Source organism: Puma concolor, chromosome D4, assembly GCF_028749965.1.
Source record: "Puma concolor isolate L17-30 chromosome D4, mPumCon1.1.hap2, whole genome shotgun sequence".
Classification (NCBI taxonomy): domain Eukaryota; kingdom Metazoa; phylum Chordata; class Mammalia; order Carnivora; family Felidae; genus Puma; species Puma concolor.
In genome coordinates, this window is record NC_141679.1 from 61160579 (window position 1) to 61184132 (window position 23554).

Consider the following 23554-nt stretch of genomic DNA (forward strand, 5'->3'; position numbering starts at 1 on the left):
TGCCTGGGCAGGCCTGTGGTCCCAGCTGGGCTGCGGACCGGACTCGCGGCTGGCAGTGCGGCGCCGGAGCGCAAGCCGCCGCCATGCCGCTGGAACTGGAGCTGTGTCCCGGGCGCTGGGTGGGCGGGCAGCACCCGTGCTTCATCATTGCCGAGATCGGCCAGAACCACCAGGGCGACCTGGACGTGGCCAAGCGCATGATCCGCACGGCCAAGGTAAGGGCAGAGCCCGCGAAATAGAGGGCGGGGATCGGGGGCGGGGCCGCGGGAGAGCTGTCGGCGGGGAACCCGGACCACGTTCCTGTGCCTCTCGGTGCACCGTGTGCGACCTGGCGTCCAGCTTGCAGTTGCGTTTCTGAATCTTTGGAATTCTCATCCCTCTCCACGCTCCTGACTGCATTACAGCAGTTGCCTCCTAACCCGACCTAACCCCCTTCTGATGGCACCGTGATCTTTCTAAAACACAGGTTTGATCAGGTCATACCCCTGCCTCACAACTTCACGGGCTCCCCGTTGACCGCGGGTAGAGTCGAAACCCTTTAACATAGACTTCAAGACCTTAATGACCTGGTTCCTTCCTGCCTATCATTTTTCATCTCTGATATCTTTCAGCGACAGTGAATTACTTCCAGGAAGTTCTAGAAGTTCCTGGAAGTTGCTTTGGTCTCTCTCACTTGCCATTCTTTGTGTTTGGAATATGAAAGGGTTAAAATGCTAGGACTTTGGGTTCAAATTTGGACGCCACCACTTATCAGCTGTGTGAACATGGGTTAACGGTTACTTAACCTCTGTGATTCTCAGATTCATCATTTGAAAATCGGCTTGGTAATAGTACTTAACCTCAGAGTGGTAAGGATCAAATGAGATGATTTATGTTAAGCTCTTAGCACAGTACTTGGCACAGAGGACTCAATAAATGTAGCGATAGGAGGTTTATGCATATTATTAACTGCTCCCTCTTGGCAAATTTCTACCTCTGTACAGATCTACTTGGATACTTTTTCCAACCCTTCCCCTCAAGGATGGGCCCCTATCCTTGTTCCCACCAGATTGCATTGCCGTTGTCTAAGTTTCTTTCTCTCTTGTCTTAGATTGTGAGACACTTGAGTGGGGGGACTGTGGTGTTTTCATTGTGATTCTAGCCCCCAGCATGAGGTCTGCACTGTGATTCCTTGGTTTAGAGATTGCTCACTGCATCTGGTTTTTTTTTCCTCTTCCCTTCAGTCAAAGCTGTTCACCTGATGTCATCATTTGTGATTAGGTTTTCCCTTACTCTTCTTTGCAGAGTAACTCTGCTTTTATGGAAGTCTACTGAATCATAAAAACAGTTTCTTTTAAGCTTATTTATTTGTTTTTGAGAGAGACAGCAAGCGGGGTAGGGGGCAGAGAGAGAGGGGAGAGAGAATCCCAAGCAGGTTCTGCACCATCCGCGCAGAGCCCCATGTGGGGTTCGAACTCACGAACTGTGAGATCATTACTTGAGCCAAAATCAAGAGTCAGATGCTAACTGACTGAGTCACCCAGGCGTCCCCATAAAAAACACTTTTAAAGAGTGACAACTGCTGATGTTTTTGAGTGCTTACCCTATCAGATACTGGGCTAAATGCTTTAAATGCACCATCTCATTTCATTCCCACAATACAATATACATGGTAGATGCTGTTGGTCTCATTAAAAATTTTTTTTAATGTTTATTTTTGTCAGAGAGAGACAGAGCGTGAGTGGGGAGGGGCAGAGAGAGAGGGAGACACAGAATATGAAGCAGGCTCCAGGCCCTGAGCTGTCAGCAGCACAGAGCCCCACGCAGGGCTCGAACTCACAGACTGCGATATCATGACCTGAGCCGAAGTCGGTCGCTCAACCTACTGAACCACCTAGGTGCCCGTGTTGGTCTCATTTTAAAGGCTCAGAGAAATGACTTGCCTAAGGGCACACAGCTAGTAAATGTTACATTGCATAGCTTTGCTCCTAGCCAGAGGGCTCTAGCCTTTGTGCTATAACATTGTTTTCTAGAGGGAAAATTCCTGCTCTTAATTTAGGGAACAACCTGTTTGTGGAGATGTGACCTCTGAATGCTAAAGTTGTAAAAATACCTAGAGATGTTGAGGCCATGGAAAGAACAGAGTTGTTGTTGTTGTTGTTTTCCTGCTCTTTTAATTTTGGAGGTTAGTTTTGGGACGGGGGAGGAGAATGAAGAGGTTGAGGCTTTGGTGTAGTGGAAAGAACACTGGACTGGAGTCAAGAGAACCATTTACTAGCTGAATATTCTTGGGCGGGTGACTCCTCTCTAAGCTTCAGTGTCACTTGTTTCATAGCGTGTGCTTGTTTTTGTGTTTAAATTTACAGTAGTGGAATCTTTTGAAATCTTTTGTATTTTAGGATTTTTTTAAGTCTTTGTTGCCAAATAAAGTCACATTCCATGTTTAGTTACCCAGAGTTGCTCAGACCAAGAAAGAAACTTAGACAACGGCAATGCAATCTGGTGGGAATCTATTTGCAATATTAAAAGTTGAGTTCATTCAATTATTTTTGTTTTCTTACAGCAAAATATTATTGTAATTATATGCTATATATAAAATATAAATGTATTATAATTAGAGGTTGCCTAATTGAATGTACTTTTAATTGCCAAATTTTGCTGCAAATGGAGCATCACACCTTGGCCCGTCTGGAGTTCTGCCGCTTGTCATTTGCCAGGAGAGAATCCATAAAACCTTGAACAGAGAAACCATCAACATTTTAGTAAAACAGGCACGGGGATTGTGTTTTCTGAACCTGGAGTTCACCATAGAATTAAACAGTTAAAAGACGTCGCTCAGTTTTAGGAAAGAAGCTGAGGAAAGCAGAGGAAGGCCCTGCTCTCCTCCTGATACAACTGCTGTCTTGTGGAATGTGGTAGAACTTTCTCTGACCTCTTGTCTTTAGTAGTCTCTGCCACTTTACTTTTCTCATCTTGCTGTAAAGGAAACGTTTGCCCAGAGCAGACAAGCTATTTCACTTCTTGAAGGTAAGTCCACTCCTTGAGGTAGAGCTGAGAAGCAAAGGAGGCAGGAAGCAGTGCTCTGTGGGGCCCTACCCCCTAGCTTGCTGGAGGCCTGGCTGTCCCAGCGAGATCCAGGTTGCAGTCAGGTTGCAGTCGTGAGCCAGGAGACAGACCTGTCCTGCAGCCTTAGGGAAGCAGTCTGTCCAGTCCAGCCAGAGACTCGCTGTGCAGCTATACTCGGGTCACTCTGGGCCTGGGGATCTTCTGTGGACAATGAGAGCTCTGTTGCCCAAGGTCACTTTCAGTTCTGTGTTTTGAATCTTCCTGACCATGCCATCTTGTGGTCTTTCCAGGAGTGGGAGCAGAACTGTTAGCACAGATATTTCTGGAGCTGAGGTTTTCAGCAGCGTGAATAACTCTGTCTCCCTAAATGTCCGTGAGTTGAGACTTCAGAGGGTTTTCCTTCATCTTTCTATTGAGTAGTTTTTAAAAGCAATTTTTTTTTTCAACGTTTTATTTATTTTTGGGACAGAGAGAGACAGAGCATGAACGGGGGAGGGGCAGAGAGAGAGGGAGACACAGAATCGGAAACAGGCTCCAGGCTCTGAGCCATCAGCCCAGAGCCCGACGCGGGGCTCGAACTCCCGGACCGTGAGATCGTGACCTGGCTGAAGTCGGACGCCCAACCGACTGCGCCACCCAGGCGCCCCTTTAAAAGCAATTTTAAGAGCTTGGGGGCTGTGTGGCAATAGAATTATGACTTTTAGAGTCGGACAGTCCAGATTTTATGTTATAGCTTCTGATCAGTAAGACTGGAACTTAGTTCTAAGTCTTGTTTGTTTGCTTTTTGCTCCAGAACCTCTTGTTCAAACAAGATGCCATGCAAAACGCACAAGTGCAAAACAGCTAAAGCAGAGCTGTCTGTTTCCTGCCCCATAAGGGGCTCGTCAGAACGGTGAAGGGTCCTGGCGCTGGCCCAGAGCTGCTGTTTATGTAGATGGAGACGCCGAGTCCAGAGACAGGAAGTGATTTCTCCAAGGGTTAGCAGATTCTGACTTCCCCTCAATTCTGGCCTAGGGCTCATTTTGCTATCCTCTGCTGAGTTACCCAACTTAAAATCTTCTTTAGCTCTTGAATTATTTTCAATATTCTAATATAAAATAAAATTTAAAAAGCCTTCATTTTTTCCTTTTTGCATTTTAAGGGGGAAAAATAGGGGGAAGCTCCATCCCCAGCCTTTGTTTCAAGATTTTCTTCCTTCTGCCCCTTTTGCCACTGTCAGTCAACCTTATTTTTTTTAAATACTTACTTACTTACTTACTTACTTACTTATTTATTTATTTATTTATTTATTTATTTATGTATTTATTTATTTATGGAAGAGCACAAGCAGGGGAGGGGCAGAGAGAGGGAGGACAGAGGATCTGAAGCGGGCTCTGTGCCAGCAGGCTGGCAGCAGTGAGCCCGATGTGGGGCTCGAACTCACGAACCACGAGATCATGACCTGAGCTGAAGTCTGATGCTCAACCACGCAACTGACTGAGCCACCCAGGTGCCCCTCAGTCAATCTTTATATTTAAAGTTACTGATGTCAGAGCAGTTGCCCCAACATTTCTCTCCTCTGTGAGAATCCAGGACAAGTCACTGAAGGAGCCCTGTTGTGTGTTGCAGGAGTGTGGGGCCGATTGTGCCAAGTTCCAGAAGAGTGAGCTGGAGTACAAGTTTAATCGGAAAGCCTTGGAGAGGCCCTACACGTCGAAGCATTCCTGGGGGAAGACGTATGGGGAGCACAAGCGCCACCTGGAGTTCAGCCATGCCCAGTACAGGGAGCTGCAGAGATACGCCCAGGAGATTGGCATCTTCTTCACTGCCTCTGGAATGGATGAGGTGAGTCCTCATGATTCCCACTCTGTTACTTGCCACTTTAGCAGACTCAGGGGACAGCAGGCGGCCTGGTGGCTTTTGGCCTAGAGTCGGCTCCAGCCCTTGCTTGAGACTTTTGTGCTTTCTGGACCTAGAGCTCCCCATCACATTAACCATATCAATGCCCCACTAAATGGGAAGCCAGTGGGAGCAGAGGCCCAGTGAGGTTTTGTGGGAGGAATACCAGAAGTTTCCAAACCAGTTGTCTTTGGGAGTGGGGGCAGCCACACCGGAATCCCTGAGTCCCTCAAAGCTTGTGGGAGACCCATGCCAGACCAGCTTTCTCCCAGTGGAAAATGGCCTGGACTAGGAATCAGGAAACCTCCATTCTGATAGGGGTCCGGCACTTGCTGAGTGGCCTTTGGTGATTTGGATGGGGGACATTGGTGTCATCCTGTGTTGCTCACAGAATGGCATGCTGACATCCTGGAAAAGTCCAGCTGGTGCCAATTCTCAGGTCCCATCTGCTTTGTGACCTGCCTCTGTGAGATTCTTTCATGAATTCTTTTTTGAATGTAAAAACTGTAATTGTAAAAATAATAGATAATCACAGAAAGTTTAGAAAACTGACCCATAATCCCTATAGGGTGGTTCTCTTTGTAGATTTCCTCCTGAAGTCTTTTATATACATGTTTCATTGCCTGGTTGCTACATTTGTGAATATTTAGTTGTGCATGCTTTTCCCATTTACCATTATATCACCAGCTTTTACCCATATCTTGTTTTTTCTTTTTTCCAACTTTATTGAGATATAATTGACATATAAATCCCCACATCTTGTGCTTAAAATTTTTAATAGCAATACAGTGCTTCTTTTGAGGATTTATAATGTACCTAACCGTTTCTCTACTTTTGGACATGTGGGTCAGTTCTTTGTGCTTATAAATAATGCTGGACGTGGACGTGGACATCGTTTTTCTGTGTTTTGTGTTGTTTGCTCGGGATAGCTTTGCAGACATGGATCATTAGATGAAACCTATGAGCATTTTTATGACTCGAAACATCTGGAATTCTTTCAGTTGATCAGAATATTTGAAACACTTCCATTTCATTCTGTGGGCCTCTCTGACCATTTGTGCCACTGTTCCAACCCCAAAACAGGGCTGCAAATTGAGCTGAAAAGAAACGGAAGTCTAGCGTAGGCTGTTGGTAGTTTTTTTTTTTTTTTTTTAATGTTTATTTATTTTGAGAGAGCGAGCAAGTGAGCATGAGCAGGGGAGGGCCAGAGACAGAGGGAGAGAGAGAGAATCGCAAGCAGGCTCCTCACAGTCAGTGCAGAGCTCAATGTGGGGCTTGAACTCACGAACCTTGAGATCGTGACCTGTGCCAAAATCAAGAGTCAGACGCTTAATCAGCTGAGCCACCCAGGCGCCCCACCTGTTGGTAGTTTTAACAAGGGTGGGGAGGCAGAGAACCTAGGCATCTGTGGGAAATGACACATCCAGGCTTCAGTTCAGTGGCCCAAATTCATCCCTTAATTTGCAGCTTTCATAAGCATGACATTCTTCAGCTCCAGTTGTGCATTTGATAATCATAATTTTCTACTTTTGAGTTATATGTTACGGCTTACAGAGCATCTTCCCGTCCAGTAAATATATTTTATCCCTACTGTGCCCCATTCTGCAGATGAAGAAATAGAGGCTCTGAGGGGCTGGGAGGTTTGTGCAAAGTCACACAGCTAGGAAATGGGTCTTGAAGGCAGATCTGATGTGTGGTACCATGTGCTTTCTCTGGTCCTTCAGTTCTGCCTGGGCATCCGTGCAGGTGTGTGTGGTTTTGCAGAGCTCAGCAGAGCCTTTGGGCATCTCCCTTGCTCTTCGCCGCCTTGATGTTGATGGCCTGAGAGTCTCTAAGCCCAAAAGCTTTCCTGGGGACAAGGGGAGAGATTTTTTTATGGAAAATGTTCCTAAAGAGGTTGCTGGGCATTTTTCTGATCCCAGTTTATTTTTTTTTTAACTTTTTTTTAATGTTTTATTTGTTTTTGAGACCGAGAGAGACAGAGCATGAACAGGGGAGGGGCAGAGAGAGAGAGGGAGACAAAGAATCCAAAACAGGCTCCAGGCTCTGAGCTGTCAGCACAGAGCCTGATGCGGGGCTTGAACTCACAGACCATGAGATCATGACCTGAGCCGAAGTCAGACACTCAACCGACTGAGCCACCCAGGCGCCCCTTTCTGATCCCAGTTTAAAGAGCACTTCCTCTAGGAATTCTTCCTGTTCACTGGCTTGATTCAGGCCCCTCCAGATGTATTCTTCTGGTACTCTTGTAATTGCGTACTCTTGTGTGTGTACTCTTGTGTGTTAACTCCTCCCTACTAAACTCCGAGCCCCACAGCATCCCTGGTGCCTGGCGTGCAGCAGGTGGTTGGGAAATACTTGTTGAAGGAATAAATGAATGAACCAAACAAAAAGGGTTAGTGGAGTTTTTTTTGTTTGGTCTTTTTTAATAGTTCATTTTTGAGAGAGAGACAGAGCACGAGTTGGGGAGGGGCAGAGAGAGTGGGAGACACAGAATCCAAAGCAGGCTCCAGGCTCTGAGCTGTCAGCATAGAGCTCGACATGGGACTCACACTCATGAATGTTGAGATCATGATCTGAGCTGAAGTCGGCCTCTTAACCAACTGAGCTACCCAGGCGCCCTAGTGGATTTTTTTTTAATTAATTTTTTAATTTTATTTAAATCCAAGTTAGTTAACATATAGTGTAATAATGATTTCAGGAGTAGAATTTAGTTACTCATCACTTACATAGTTTTTATCAGATTCTTAAACGATCTGTAAATTAAAAAAGTTTAAGCAGGAAAGAATGTGGGCTTTAGGATCTGAAAGACTTGGGTGTTGTTTTTGGTTTTACTATTAGCTAACATTTCTTGAGTATTTACAATGTACCAAGTTCTGTGCTAGGTATTTTAAAAATATCAATTCATTTACTCCTCTTAGCCTCTTCAGATAGGACAATTTTTAAAAAAAAATAGTTATTCATTTTTGAGAGAGCATGAATGAGGGAGGGGAAGAGAGAGGAGGACAAAGGATCCAAAGCAAGCTCTGAGCTGACAGCAGCCAGCCCATGTAGGGCTTGAACTCCCAAATCATGAGATCATGACCCGAACTGAAGTCAGACACTCAACCGACTGAGCCACCCAGGCGCCCCGGGTAGGATAGTTATTATCCCCATTTCACAGGGAGGGTGTCAGTAGTTACGGATCAGCTAAGCCAGGCCGACTCCAGAGCCCTCCTGCCTGACCACACTCTCCTTTCATCTCTCTGGGCCTGTTTCCTCTTAAGTAAAGGGCCACGCATTGATTAAAATACAGAACATGCAGGCCTTGTTTTCTGGAACTGGTGAGACCGTATGTGTACAGCACACGTCTCAAGGCAGGACTAGGTCTGTGTGTTCACCGTGAACTCAGATCCTGACGTAGTGATCCTGGTACATGCCAGTACCTGCTTAGTCGGTGCCTTGGTGAAAGGAAGCTCACACCTAGAAAGTGACATTTGTTTTCATAACATGCCTGTTTCGCATTACTGCGGGTTCGTGGCATTTTGGGATTGCCCTTTAGCAGTCCCTAGGACTCAGGCACTCAGAGACAACTGAGCCCCGTCCTCAGAGGGCAGGTTTGGCTTCAGGAAACTACTCATCCTTCCTGTGCTAAACGTGAAACTTTTGGTCTGATTGACTTAGTAACAAGTCAGTAATGGGCAGGTTTGTTTCTGTAGGGCCCACAGAGCTCTGGAGAGAATTTCCAAAGAAGATTATAACAAATATTTTGGATCCCTAGTGTTGTCTTTGCAATAAGCACACAGCCTTTCCCAGAGTGGCTACTTTAAGAAGCACTGGCATTTGGAGGACTGAGTCCTGCCTGATCTTTTTGTTAAAACTAATTAGCCTCGGGGGTGTACTTGCCCCCCTCCTCCACCACATAATTGCTTCCCCAGGACAGTTTTCCTAAAACCTGACTGTATCCAATATTGAGTCCACAGAAGGGGGAAGTGGAAGAAAGGTCATTTGGGAATTCCGCAGCAGTGACACCTGAGACCAACAATAACACATGAGAGTAACGGGAAGAGTGTGGCGGCAGTTCTCAAAGTGTGGTCCAGGAACCGTGGGGGAATCGTGAGACCTTTCAGAAGCTCCACCAGGTCCAGACTATTTTCGTAGTGATACTCAAATGTGATTTGCCTTTTTCACTGTCATACTCTCCAACGTGTATAGTGGAGTTTTCCAGAAGCTGCATGATGTTCGATGACGCCATTCCGCTGGCAGTACCTGAGGAAAGGTATGCTGTATGCTCTGTTTTAGTAACATCTCTTTTCACAGACCATACAATTCACCAATTAAAGCTTACTTTACAATTCATTTGTCTTTATTGTTTTTTTAATGTTTATTTTTAAGAGCGAGAAAGTGAGCAAGTGAGTGGGTAAGGGCAGAGAGAGAGAGAGACACAGAATCTGAAGCAGGCTCCAGGCTCCGAGCTGCCAGTGCAGAGCCCCATGCAGGGCTTGAACTCACAAACCATGAGATCATGACCTGAACTGAAGTCAGACGCTCAAGTGACGGAGCCACCCAGGTGCCCCCAGTTGTTTCTCGCATATTCACAGAGTTGTGACTATCACCGCAATTGATTTTGGCGCTTTTTTATCATGTACCCGTAAACAGCCATTTCTCAATCCCCCCCAATTCCCTCAGGCCTAGGCAACCACTAATCTGCTTTCTGTCTCTATAAATTTGCCTTTTCTGGACATTGCATATAAACAGAACGAGACAATATGTGGTCCTGTGTGTCTGGCTTCATTCACACAGTAACATGTTCAAGGTTCGGCCGTGTTGTAGCGTGTATTAGTACCTCACTCCTTGTTATTGATGAGTAATATTCAGTATTATGGATATAGACTACTTTTTATTTACCCATTTGTCAGTTGATGGACATTTGGATTGTTTCTACTTTTTGGCTAGCGTGACTAATGCTTCCATGAACATTCCTGTACAGGTTTTAGGGACATGTTTTCATTTCTCTCCAGGATATATGGTAACTCTGTGTTTAATTTGTGAGCAATTGCCAGACTGTTTTTTTTCCAAAGTGACATTACCTACAATCCTCCTAGCAGTATATGAGGGTTCCGGTGTCTCCACATCCTCACCAACATTTGATATGATCTGACTTTCTGATTCTAGATATCCTAGCAAGTGTGAAATAGTATCTGGTCGTGGTTTTGATTTGCATTTCCCTGATGGCTGATCATGTTGAGCATCTTTTCATATGCCTATTAGCCATCTGTATACCTTCTTCGGAAGAATATCTGTCAGATCCTTTGCCAATTTTTAATTGGGTTATTTGTCTTTATATATTCTAGATAGGAGTCCCTAGTCAGATACAGATTTGTGGAAATGTTTTCCATTCTCTGGATCGTCTTTTCACTTTTTGATGATATCCTTTGAAGCACAAACATATTTAATTATGATGCTGTCCAATTCATCTTTTTTTGTGTGTGTGTGCTTGTCTGTTCTTATGATTTAAAAATTTCTCAATTTTAAACCACATTGTGGTCTTGCTACATAGCTGTGAGTCTGGCTAAAGCAAAAAGTGACAATAACACCAAAGGTGGGAAGGACGCAGAGAAAATGGATCATTCATACATAGCTGGAGGGAATGTAGAACAGTATAATCACTCTAGAAAATATGGGGCGCCTGGGTGGCGCAGTCGGTTAACGTCCGACTTCAGCCAGGTCACGATCTCGCGGTCCGTGAGTTCGAGCCCCGCATCGGGCTCTGGGCTGATGGCTCAGAGCCTGGAGCCTGTTTCTGATTCTGTGTCTCCCTCTCTCTCTGCCCCTCCCCCGTTCATGCTCTGTCTCTCTCTGTCCCAAAAAAATAAACATTAAAAAAAAAAAAAAAAAAAGAAAATAATATGGTAGTCTCCTTTTTTTTTTTTTTTTAATGTTTATTTATTTTTGAGAGAGAAAGAGAGACAGAGCACGAGCAGGGAAGGGCTCGAGAGACAGGGAGACACAGAATCCCAAGCAGGCTCCAGGCTCTGAGCTGTCAGCACAGGGCCTGACATGGGACTCAAACTCATGAACCACAAGATCCTGACCTGAGCTGAAGTCGGGTGCTTAACCGACTGAGCCACCCAGGTGCCCCGGTAGTCTCCTTGTTTTAAAAACAACTCTATTTTAATACAATTCACATATGGTGTCATATCACAATTCACTCACTTAAAGGATACTGGTAGTTTCTTATAAAACCGGACATGTAAAAGAATTTTGTACCTATGTGTGGGGATGGGTTATGACTGAACTAACCATTTCATAATATATATGTATATCAAATCATGTTGTACACTCAGAACTAATACATTGCTCTGTGTCCATTTTATCTCAGTAAAAAATAACCATTTATTGCATACCTGAAAAAAACACTACCACAAACTAGATGTGTGCTCATCATGTTGCTTGCCATGCGTCATTTGGTAATTTCTCCCAAAAGAAATGAAAACGTGCATTGACATAGAAAGCTGTACATGCATGTCCATAACAACTTTATTTGTAACAGCCCCCAAACTAGAATAACCCAGATAGTTCTCTGGTAGGTAGGTGAATGAACGGTTCCAGCCATAAAAAGGAGTGAACTGCTGATACATGTTGTGGCTTGGATATATCTCCAGGGTATTACGTTGAGTGAAAAAGCCTGTCTCAGAAGGTTGCATACTATACCGTTCATTTTATGGAGTAATCTTGAACTGACGAAATTACAAAGGTGGAGAGCAGAGGAAGGGTTATCGGGGTTAGGGAGGGGAAGGAAGGCAAGGGGATGTGGCTGTAAAAGTGTAATACATGGGATACTTGGAGTGATGGCACAGTTTTGGATTGTGACTGGTAGTCATGAGTCTGTGCACATGGTAAAACTGCATAAAATTAAATACACACACACACAAATGAATACATGTAAAAATGGTGAAATCTGAGTAAGATCGGTAGACTCTTCTCAATGTCAATTTCCCGGTTGTGATTTTGTGTTCTAGTTTTGCAAGATATCACCATAGGGGACAACTGGGTGAAGCGTACATAGGAATTCTCTGTATTATTTCTTAGAGCTTCCTGTTAAGCTAAATTATCTCAAAATTAAAAGTTTAAAGTTAAAAAAGCCCAAATTCCTTAGTTTTAATTTTAATTCAATAAATATAAGTAGCTAGAACCTACATAAACAAAAGCCCTGTAGAGTCCATAGTAATTTTAAAGAGTGTAAACCTTTGAGACCCCATGCCGAATGTCACATACCCAGGCCATTTGATCTCATGGTTAAGTGCATGGACTCTGGGGTCAGATTTTGAGTTTGAATGTGGTTCCGCCTGTCATTCTGTGTGGAGGTTGTTGAACCTCTTTGTGCTCCTGTTCCTTCGGCTGCTAAGTAGGGTTAGTACCTGAACCCATCTTGCAAGGTTGTTGTGAGGATGAAACCTGATTGTTGATATACAGCATAGCACACAGCCAGCACTTAGCAAACATTAGCTACGGTGAAGGTAGGCAACCTGCGCCGAGTGTCAGGATGCCTGGCTTCTTAGCCTGACTCTGCTCTGAGTTGATCTCAAGTGTGAGCTTGTGGAGACCCTTCCCTCTCTGGGTCTCTGTTTCCTTTCGAGTGTGAACCCGCTGCCGTCCAGGGGCTCTCCCAGCCGGAGAAGAGGTCCCTAAGGGCACTTACACCTGGAATGAGGACTTTCCTTCTCAGTCCGTGTTGCCAGGCATGTGAGCTCCAGGATGTGGACTCTGAAGGAGAGAGGGCACCTCCTTGCATCTGTGAGGCTGCCTGGGAAAAGTCACCTCTTTAGATCTTTAGATCGTTCGCTCGTAGGTGGCTTGGAGCTAGAAGCAGGAGCAGCCGGGGAGATGGAGGAGAGCCCGGGGATTGGTGGGCGGGGATTGGTGGGCGGCATCTGCCTCTCAGCCTTTCCCTTCGGTTCCTGTCCCTCTGCTCCCCAGGAAGCCCTTCTGTGTGTGTGTGTGCAGCGCGTGCTCTGCAGCCACACTGCCTGAGTTCAGGTTCTCAAGTTGACACTTTGTGGGTTCAGGTGCCTCATGTGACCTTTTTGAGCTGCAGGTGTCCCATCCGTAAAAACAGGATAATAAAGGTGCCCGCCCCACGTGGCAGTGGCGAGGTGTTGGGTGCGAGGGCCGTGCCAGACCTGCATCCACCGAATGATGGCCATTCTGTTATGCAGAACCCTTTGGGGTTGTTCTGTTTCACACTGTGTGGACAAAGAGGCTTCTCTGCCTTGGGAATGCCATTTGTTCCCAAGGATCCTCCCAGCTGACCTGGGCGAAGGCAGTGAGGGGAAATGCATTCTTAAGAGCCTTTACAAGAGTTCATTTGTTTTGCTTACCAGGTCCCTTTGCTGAACCTGCACATCCTGTCTGCCTGGCTGTTGGAAATAGGTTGGTCCCTTGTTCTGTGTTTACCTGGCAGGTGGCTCTGAGTATTTACCCACCTTAACTTCCTTGTGGACAGTAGCCATTTGTGGCGTGCCTGTTTTCTCCACTCTTTGTGCTGTCCCGAGGTGTTCTTCATATGCTGAGGAGAGGTTGTGATGTCGTGGAATTTTATTAAGGCTGAGAAAACTACCAGGGCACCTGGCCAAAGCTGCAGAGAGGCTCGTGGGATGGGGCTGAGATGAGTAGAGTTTCTTTGGTCTAAATGGAGAGTTCTATTGAGAAAGCAAATGGAGGCCATGATGGTCGAGGTGGCTCCTGAAGGACGTGCTGCCCTCACACACAGGCGCCCCATCCTAGCAGAGGTGCCCTTTGAGGCGCCCTCTTTCCTCCTCTCTTCTTTCCTTTGCCACCTCCACCAGCAGGGCACCCCCCTGCCCAAGCCGTGATGCACTCTGACAGGGCCACGGGGAGTCTCACATCCCATGCTTCCCCCCCCCCATCATTCTGTCACGCTGGGCAGCTTGCCAGGACCCCGTTCTCCATGACTCATCACTCTGGGCTGCTTTTTCCTTTTCCACAGGATCCAAAAGCTGAGAGCAGGGGAAGGGGCTTTAGAAAAATCCCAACTCCTCTTCTTGCTTTGGTTACCCCTCAGATCTGTGGGCCATGATGCAGAAAGGGGACTCTGTGGGCACACATTATCGATCCTCGTTGATAATAATTATTACCAATTAATTCTTGGTAATAAAGCCTCCCCCCCCCCCCCAATAAGCAAGGTTCTGAGTTGAATAAGTTTGGGAAGCACTGGAATTAAAACAATAAAATGCTAGACAAGTGATTTCTTGGGACTCTGTAAGAGGGAGCTCTGGCAGTGCAGCATTTCACTGAAACCAGGTTGCTGGTTGGGCCCTTTTCTGTGTATTAAGCCAGCTGGATGCCCAGGGAAGGTTTTGTCAGCAGAATTCCTTCCAGACAGACTGAAAGCCTTTGTGCTGCGGGGTGGGAGGGAGATGTGAGGCTGCCTGGCCTCGCTGTACCCCTAGATGAAAAGGGGATGGACAGCAGGGTGGGCAGGACTAGGGGAAGCCAGGGAGTCCCTGGAGAACGGGGTGGGTGGGGGGGAGGTGGCACCGGTGCTAACCTAGCCTCAGGGGGCCTGGGCACGGCAAGACAGCCTCAGGATGGAAGGGTAGGATCTTCCCCATTACTGAGGTTGGCACCCTTTTTGCAGAGATGAAGCCACAGTGGCAGTGTTCGGAGTGACCGCTAGGTGGGACTGGTTCTCCGGGAGGACTGCAGACAGGCCCCTTTCCCTTTGGAGAGGAATTTGTCCCCTTTCTTCACTTGAAAACTAGAATTCCAAGCAGACTTTCCAGCCTTCGTAGGTAAGCTTCTGCAAAGTGTGTTCTCCTGCATTTGGTTTTTCCTCGCTCCTGCTTGCCCTGTACCTCTCCTGAGTGGGCTCATCCTCTGTGCCCTTGGGGGCTTTTTCATCAGGAGCCATTTCTCTTAGAAGTTGAACATTATAGGGGCACCTGGGTGGCGCAGTCGGTTAAGCGTCCGACTTCAGCCAGGTCACGATCTCGCGGTCCGTGAGTTCAAGCCCCGCGTCAGGCTCTGGGCTGATGGCTCAGAGCCTGGAGCCTGTTTCTGATTCTGTGTCTCCCTCTCTCTCTGCCCCTCCCCCATTCATGCTCTGTCTCTCTCTGTCCCAAAAATAAATAAACGTTGAAAAAAAAATTAAAAAAAAAAAAAGAAGTTGAACATTATAAAGAAGAAAACTTAGCATAGGGTTTTCCCTCTTACAATAGAAAACACTCTATCTGCCAGATAGAATGAGAAAAGTGGGGGAAGTCAACTTTGTTCAATAAACACTTTAGAAGGAATGTTTTTCATCCTCCATCATAGGGCTGGTCAGCAGTGTGAGAGACACGTGAGCAGGAGAGGCCAGGTGGAACAACATGGAAGGGAGAAGAGCGGTGAGGAAGAAATATAGCAGAGGGAAGACCGTGAGAACCGCAGTACAGGTAGTTTAGCAGGCTTGGAAGTGAGTGGAACTCAGACCACACTGGATGGCGTCTGTTGGACCCAGGGGGTTGTGAACTGCCTTTGAACTGTTCACTGGCTGGTTACGCACCGGGTGTGGCTTTCTGGTGGCTCTAACCTTCACGATATTAGAGGATTTACAGATGAGGAAAGTTAGTCTCTGATTGCAGCCAGTGATTGGAGTAACTTATCACCTGCCGACAAGATGGAAGGAAGCTCAGGCAGCAGCGAGTTGACCTAAAGCGCCTGCTGGCCGAATGACCTCATGCTGTTCCTGGCCACCCTATGCCCTCTGGATTTTCAGGCACGGTGACCTAGCTCCTTGTAAAATAGGGTTCACGGAGCAGCCGCGGCGGTCTTACCCGAGAACTTAATGGAAACACAGACCCTCAGGCCCCACCTTAACCCAGCAGAGTCAGAATTTGCGTTTCATCTGAGCAAGATCCCCAGGAGATTGGCATCCCATATTAAAGTGTGAGAAGCAGTGACGTAGCTGATCAGGCCTTCCAAACCTACTTCTGAAACGCAGGCAGCATTTTACAATAGATCAAACTTAGATATAGGGAAACATTCTGAGATATTGATTCTCCCCACTTCTGATTTCCTACTTCAATTTTTAAAAATAGTAAAAAATGTAGTTTTTTGGGGTTTTTGTAATTTGATGACCAACTGAGACTTTTACTCTTAAAACTTGTGGCCCACTGATTCCTTTAGCAAGCGTTCACTGACACTTGCCAGTTTCCTGATCCTGAGTCTTACTGATGAATCCCAGTGGAGGTGAACGATGGTAAAGGGCCCTCCACAGGTAACCTCAAGCAGTGACGTTGTGTCAAAAAAAGTGGATGAGGTTTGTTTTTCCTGGGGGCAGCATGGTTTGGGGCTGAGAGGGTTTGGGTTTGATGGGCCCTGCCAGCTGTGGACCACTATGTCAGGCCTGGGCCATAAAATGCTTCATTTTTTCCCCGCTTTTGGCAAGGATTGAAATGGCCTCATTTCCTGGCTATTTGGTTTTGAGTAAAGGGTGAGGCCTTTGGGAGCCATTCAACTTTCTCGCCACCCAGTTTCCTGGGTCAGGATTAGGTTGTTCAACCCTTTTCCAGTTGTTCACTGGGCCCTGGGTCCCTTGGAAGGCAGCTCTTCTCACCACTATACCACCAACACACACTCCCTGGGTCCCTTGGGAAGGGACGTCTCGCCTGGGGTCTGAATCTTTGGCAGATCTCATCACCAGTACAGGCCAGCATGCAGTGTTGTTGGACAGATGGATGGGTGGCTAGGAATGAAAGAAGGTTTGAATGTGAATGAAAGGACTGGTAACACATCTTTGCCTGCTTTCAGGTTGTTGCGAGAGTCCCTCTTGCTGGGCAAGACCAGGGGGGTTTTCTGTTTGTGGCTCCTCGCCTGACCCGAGGGCAGTAATTTTGAACGGTGGTGAGAAAGAGCTCCTTCTTTGGTTTTTATAGATGGCAGTTGAATTTCTGCATGAGCTGAATGTTCCGTTTTTCAAAGTTGGATCTGGGGACACTAACAATTTTCCTTATCTGGAAAAGACCGCCAAAAAAGGTAAGTGTTTAATTTTTGCCCTAAAATGAGGGAGTCCAAACCTTCCCATTTTTATTCCTTTAGTAGAACCCGCTAATGAAGTCTCCTGAAGACAGACTTTAGAAACCTCTTTTCAGTTAGCATATACTTCCACAGTTGCATGTGCTGACTTGAAAGAAATTAAGAATAAGTCAGTTTTGATAAGAACTTTTAAAATTAAAAATTATTTTATTGTGTTGATTTATATGAAATTGAGGATATGGCAGTACAGAGGAAGTTCTGACTTTGAGAAATAGTCTTGATCTTGTAGAGTATCTACCCTCCTCCATTATGGTTTGGAAAGTGGGTTTGCAACCTGAATCATCTCGTTTGATTCTCATAGCAGCCCTGGGACTGAAGTTGGTTATTTGATTTTGATGCTTCATACTACTTCATAGATGAGGCATGCGAGGCCACACAGCTGGGAGGCGGCCGCTCCGGGGCTCACACATCTGCTCTCGAGTCGGGGGCAGTGCTCACCCGACCATGCTGTGCACACTCTTACCCCAATGAGATGCTCACCTTTCTCTGAGGAGTGTGAAATTCCTCTGCCTCCTTGATTCAGTTCACTTTGCTAAACAGTAATATTGAGGGTGAGGGGAGTCTCCATTTCCTCTGGGTTGAGGGCAAGAATCCACCAAGCTCCCCTCTCACCACGCAGCGGCTGGCACAGTGTTGGAGAGATGTCTGTGGAGTTCATTTGAATGATGAGACCAGCAATTGGGGTATGCTTGAGGGACAGTCAGAACCCCTAAAGAGAAAGTCATGATGGTGTTGGCGTTGGGTCACTCAGGCCGCCCAATGGTGATCTCTAGCGGGATGCAGTCGATGGACACCATGAAGCAAGTCTATCAGATTGTGAAGCCCCTCAACCCCAACTTCTGCTTCCTCCAGTGTACCAGTGCGTACCCGCTCTCCCCCGAGGACGTCAACCTACGCATCATCACGGTGAGCAAGCCGTTGTCTGACTGGGCCTTTTCTTGGGTCACTTACTGTGGGAAAGAGGGGGCCTTTGTTGTAACCAAAATTCTAACCCATCTTGACATGCTTTGTGTAATTTGACCCTCCATTCACAATCTCATAGTTATAGAATTAAATTAGAACCAACTGTGCAGTTAAGGAAGCAGATACATTCTAAAGAGGGTGATTATAAATTAAATTTTCTGAAAATCAATCTTAATTTTTCCCACTATGAAATTTTAGGTGTGAGTCCTCATAATTGCCTCTCTATATTTTCTGTATCATGTGTATTGGCCATTAGAGGTCCCTCTTCTGTAAACTGCTGGTTCATACCCTTTATTAGTACGTTATCTTTGGTGTCTATGTGTGTGGCAAGATACAAGATTTCCCATTTTAACCGTTTTTAAGTGTACAGTTCAGTGGCATTAAGTACATCCACACCGTTGTGCGACCATCACCGCCATCCATCTCCAGAACTTTTTCATCTTCCCAAACTGAAACTCTGTCCCAGTTAAACACGAACTCCCCATTCCCTTTACCCCCGGCCCCTGGCAGCCACCATTCTGCTTTCTGTCTCCATGAATTTGACTCCTGTAGAGACCTCATCTAAGTGCAATCCTACAATATGTGTCCTTTGTGTCTGTCTTTTTGCACTTAATATAATGTCTGCGAGGTTCATCCATATTGTAGCGTGTGCCAGTATTTCACTGCTTGCTGAGGCTGAAGAATATTCCATTGTGTGTATGTACTGCGTGTTGTTTACCCATCTGTCCGTCGATGGACATTTGGGATGTTGCCACCTTTTGGCTATTGCGAGTAATGCTGGTAGGAACACTGGTGTACAAATATCTGTCCGGTTTTCTTCATACTGAGTTGTAGGAGACCTTCTTGAAACTTCTGGCTTTTCCTTCTCTGCGCTGCTTGCCAGCTCTGTTGTTTTCTACCTATAATCCTGAGCCTCCCTGAGGCCCAGATGGGTTACAGTGACAGACTTGAGGGAGCTTTCTCTCTCCCAGGATTTGGTCTATCCACCTCAGTCATCTTACAGATGGTGAAATCCGGTCCCAGAGGGAAAAGGACTCTTGCCTGAGCTTTCACAGCGTCGTGGTGCAAAGCTGGGACTACAACCCTTTGTTTCTTGTTGTCTCAGGCCATCTCCATCCCTACGTGCTTTCGCCTCGTAGCACCTGAAGCTCCACTTAATTAGAAACATGTATATGTAATTATCATACAAAAACGCTGTAGTGATATTAGTGGAATTGCAAATATACACAGACACACAGTTAATTTTGATACTGCAATTAACCAGTGTCCTTTTATATTTTCCTTTTAGTAACAGTATTTGACATTCTGGCTTTTTCCACGAGAGTATAAACTTTTGTGCATGTTGCTACACAGTCTTCATATTTAACTTAAAAAAAAAAAATTAGCCTTTTTTGAAAACGGACACTGCTGTCTCTTTACCTAAATTTGTGTCTCTCCCAGTTGGTGGTTTTTTCTCCATTTCTAGCTTATCTCTAAACCATGTTATTTTAAAAATTTAAACATGGTTTTTAAAAAAAACTCAAACAGCTCTGAAAACATAATCTAGAAAGTAAACGTGCTCTGGAATCCCATCCCACAGAGATCACTATAATGGGCAGTTTACTGTTTGAGACTCCAGATATTTTCCTTGATTTTCTTTCTCTGTGGAGTGTGGCCCCTCTTTCCATTCTCACCCAGGCTGCCGTCATGGCCTCTCTCGATACCAGGGCACAGTGAGGATTCAGTTGCCCGCTTGCCCCGTCCCGGGCCCGGTACAACCATGTCAGAGCAGTCTGACCCCGTCACCTGCATTCCTGTGTTCATTATGCACCCTACAGCCTGGTTTTCGGGGCCTTTGCCACTCAGCTGCCCTAATCTTATATCAAACCCCATCTGGGTCTTCCTACTACTCTTAAGCTTTCTGGTCACCCTCAATGACAAGACTCACTTGACGAATGTCTTTTGTTACATTCAGTGAATTCTAGATCACAGATTAGTTAATTATTTAGCATTTCCACCAAAGGATTGTTTCGAGATTGGGCTGCATATATTATTGATGACGATGTGTGTGCATACAGCACACTTGCTTTCAGCAGCTCAGGCTAATTAAATGTGACGGCTGCTTTTTGAATGAGTTTCGGCAATCGGCCATGATTCTGTTATTCCTGGTGGTTCGCGCGGCGTGAAGCATTCCTGGAGTGCATTCTTGATAACGGTAGCCATTATTTTGGCAGCATTCCAGCGCGCTGAGTGCTTTTCGTGCATCTGGAGCAGCCCTGGACAGGTACCACTATTATCCCAGGAAGGAGAAGCTCAGAGAACCTCAGCATCTTGCCTGTAGTTGCACAGAGTGAGCAGCTCAACTGGGACTCCAACCTAGCTCTTCCTGACTCTGCACTGTATGCATAATTTAGCCTTTTCTCTTTTTTTTCTATTTTAAAGGAATATCAGAAGCTCTTTCCTGACATTCCCATAGGGTATTCTGGCCACGAAACAGGCATAGCGATATCTGTGGCTGCAGTGGCTCTGGGCGCCAAGGTTTTGGAGCGCCACATAACTTTGGACAAGACCTGGAAGGGGAGTGACCACTCTGCCTCGCTGGAGCCTGGAGAGCTGGCCGAGCTGGTGCGGTCCGTGCGCCTTGTGGAAAGGGCCATGGGCTCCCCGACCAAGCAGCTGCTGCCCTGTGAGATGGCCTGCAACGAGAAGGTGGGTTCTGCACAACTCTGCCAGGCTGCACTGCTCTGAGTGGGGCCGCAGTGGGCTTACGTGCCAGGGGAGTCAGTACCAACCCTGCCTGAGCCCGGGCCGACCGTCTGAGTGTCTCTGGGCTCATATCAGCCGCAGGAGAAGCTTGTCACTTAAGGGAGCCTCAGCAGTTTCTCCGGCCTCCTAGAATCACGTTACGGTTTCCCACCAAGTCTCTGAAGCTTGTGGCGCCAGTGCTGCAGACACCAGGAGATGTAAGGGGGTGGGGGTAGAAGGCACCTGGGTGGTCAAGCCTGGGGTCCCTTGGAGTAGGTAAGCCTTGAGAAACAGTTGGGCCGAGGGGTTCCGTGAGGCACTGGGAGAAGGGCCTGTGATACACGGAGGCACCCCTAAACGGAGGAGGCCCTAGATGGACAGGGCCATGTGTGGTGCAGGGGTTTGGCGAGGGGGGGGGGGGGGGGGGGGGGGCGGTGCGCGAATCTTCCCTCAGGAGCAGTGTGAGCTGTGCAGCATTGACCTTCAGACAGAGGGGACGCTGAGGCCAAGGACTGCCTGGTTTGCTGACCACCTGGGCTTCTTGGAAGCTGTGGCCTAGACCTGTCCTGGCCTCTAGTCATACAGCCCAGTGTCCTGGGGCTGCCAGGACTGCAGCCGCTCCTGATCTGCTGTGGCTGTCTGGGTCGAGGCAAAGACCAAACACCAGGCATGCGTGAAGAACGTTTTCATCTTTTATTCTAGTGGGGCCTGATTGCCTCCCTCAAATTAAAGATGCGAAGTACCAAGAGATGAAAATAACAGTAAAAGGAAACACACTGCCTCGCAGAAGAAAAAGAGAGAGAATCACACCAGAAATGCGGGAGAGTTGCGCCCTTACTTTGGTTTTGAGCCTCTTGGCTCCCTGGGCAAACAGCGATGGATGGTGGGATGCGTGATCGGATAACATCCGCTGACAGACCTTTTGTCCTGGCACTTACTTTTAGAATTGACTCCTTGGCCCTCACATGGTGCAGTGATTTGTTCAACAACATTTAGGGACAAGACATAGAAAGGCTGGTCATGAGCTTCTGGTACCCTTCATTCCCCTCGGCTGCCTGTCCTGCCTGTCCCTTCGTAGGCGGCCCCTTTTCCCGTCCACTGAATAACGGCACACTCGGTCTTTTGTGAGCCCTCCATATTCTTATTTTACCGAGCATGGTGGCTGTAAGGTTTGTGTCCCTTAAGAGCAGTGGGCCAGGAGTCAGAATCCCAGTTTCTTGCAACTTTGGCCAAGTTTTCTGCCCTCTATGGATCTCAGTTTAGTTTCTCCGCGTTTAAAATGAGATGTTGAACTGAATGATGACAAATCATAATGTTCACGTACTGGGAGCATGTTCCAGGTAGATGACATATATTATTACCACTAATTCTTGTAGTCGTCTGACATGCTGGAGGCACTATTATTTCCCATCTTACAGAGAAACTCAGGCACGGCTTGTACCCACCTGAAGGGAATTTGGACCTGGTTCTGTTTGGCTGTATAATCTGAGCCCTTTCCTTTACACTTTATTGTTAAGGCCCCTCTCTGAGTCTCTAAGTTCACCCCACACTGGCTAAGTCCCCACTCTGTGTGAGGTTCTGTTCTAGGCACCAGTGGGAGAACAAAGTCCCTGCTCCCAGGGTACCTGTGAAGACTGGTCAGGGACCTTGGGTATAAAACAACATGTTCCAGTTAACTTCTGGGAGGCTGGCACTGAGTCTTAATTTTATCCACAGCTGGGCAAGTCCGTGGTGGCCAAAGTGAAAATTCCAGAAGGCACTGTTCTGACGTTGGACATGCTTACTGTGAAGGTCGGTGAGCCCAAAGGCTGCCCTCCTGAAGACATCTTTAGTCTGGTGGGCAAGAAGGTCCTGGTCACTGTTGAAGAAGATGACACCATCCTGGAAGAATCGGTAGAAAATCATGGCAAAAAAATCAAGTCTTAAAATAAAGTGCCGTTCTCTGAATTCTGAATTGCCTTGCTCGTACTGTCGGGGGAGGTGGGGCAGGAGTGATGGTCTCCAGAAACCTGGCTTTCATCTACTCCTCCTCCCTAGACACACAGTTTTGGGCCAGGCCCTGTCTCAATCCCGTAGGAGGGATACAAAGAGCAAACATGTCAGTCTCTGCTTCATGTTGGCTGGCCCAGAAGGGGAGGTGGGCTCAAAAGCAAATCATTGTTGTCCAGCTGCTGTGTGGGTACACAGGGGCGAAAGCTCACCATACAAGGCCCTCTTCTTTAAGCCTTCTTTCATCCTGCCTATAAAGCCAGTCCACATGACCCCAGATCTCCCTTCCGTCCTGACCTCCAGCTGTCTCTTCGCCGTTGCCCTTATTCTCTCCCTGCCCTGGGCCTCTGTATCCAGTGAGCTGTATAGTGATTGGTGGGCATCAGAGAAGGGGTTGGTCAAGCATCTTGCAGGCAGAGAAATGTTAAAAGCCTGCATATATCTGTGAGCGAAGAGAGAGAAATGATGTTCATTCCTTTCAACAATATGGAGGTTCTGCTCTGTGCCAGGCCCTGCTTTAGGTACTGGGATTCAGCGGTGAGCAGCCCACATTTCTTCATGGAACTTCACTCAGATGGGGATAGATGCACAGCAAACCGTAAGCATAGTAAGTAAATCACGGTAAGTTAGAAGGTGCTATGTGCAGTGGGGGCGGGGGAGTGGGGAATAGGGCTGGGTAAGGGAGATGGGGGTGTGGGGCTTGGTGTATTTGTAGCTTGTGGTGATTTTTTAATACAGTGGTAATGCTGAAATCAGCCCTTCCCTAATCCATAATGAAACCCAGCTAACAAGAAAGATTCTCACTGCTTCATTGAACAACCGCATGACCCTTTCATAGGGAGTCCATATCGGACTCTCCTTTGTTCTTTTGAATGAG

At 46.8% G+C, this 23554-nt stretch overlaps 1 protein-coding gene across 3 annotated transcripts; it reads left to right on the forward strand.

Moving 5' to 3' along the window:
- Window position 1: 1 nt before the first annotated feature.
- NANS (N-acetylneuraminate synthase) lies at window positions 2–22635 on the forward strand. 3 transcript variants are annotated; one of them, XM_086683577.1, is made up of 6 exons: window positions 2–215; window positions 4654–4869; window positions 16842–16941; window positions 17753–17907; window positions 20386–20652; window positions 21391–22390. In XM_086683577.1, exons 1-6 carry the CDS (start codon window positions 84–86, stop codon window positions 21439–21441), a joined length of 921 nt encoding a protein of 306 aa, XP_086539703.1. In that variant the 5' UTR covers window positions 2–83; the 3' UTR covers window positions 21442–22390. The 3 variants fall into 3 exon arrangements, with proteins under 3 accessions (XP_086539703.1, XP_025791158.1, XP_086539701.1); XM_025935373.2 differs by lacking the exon at window positions 21391–22390 and adding an exon at window positions 22405–22635 and having other exon boundaries at window positions 3–215; XM_086683575.1 differs by lacking the exons at window positions 2–215; window positions 21391–22390 and adding exons at window positions 3394–3418; window positions 22405–22635.
- The last annotated feature ends 919 nt before the right edge of the window (window positions 22636–23554 follow it).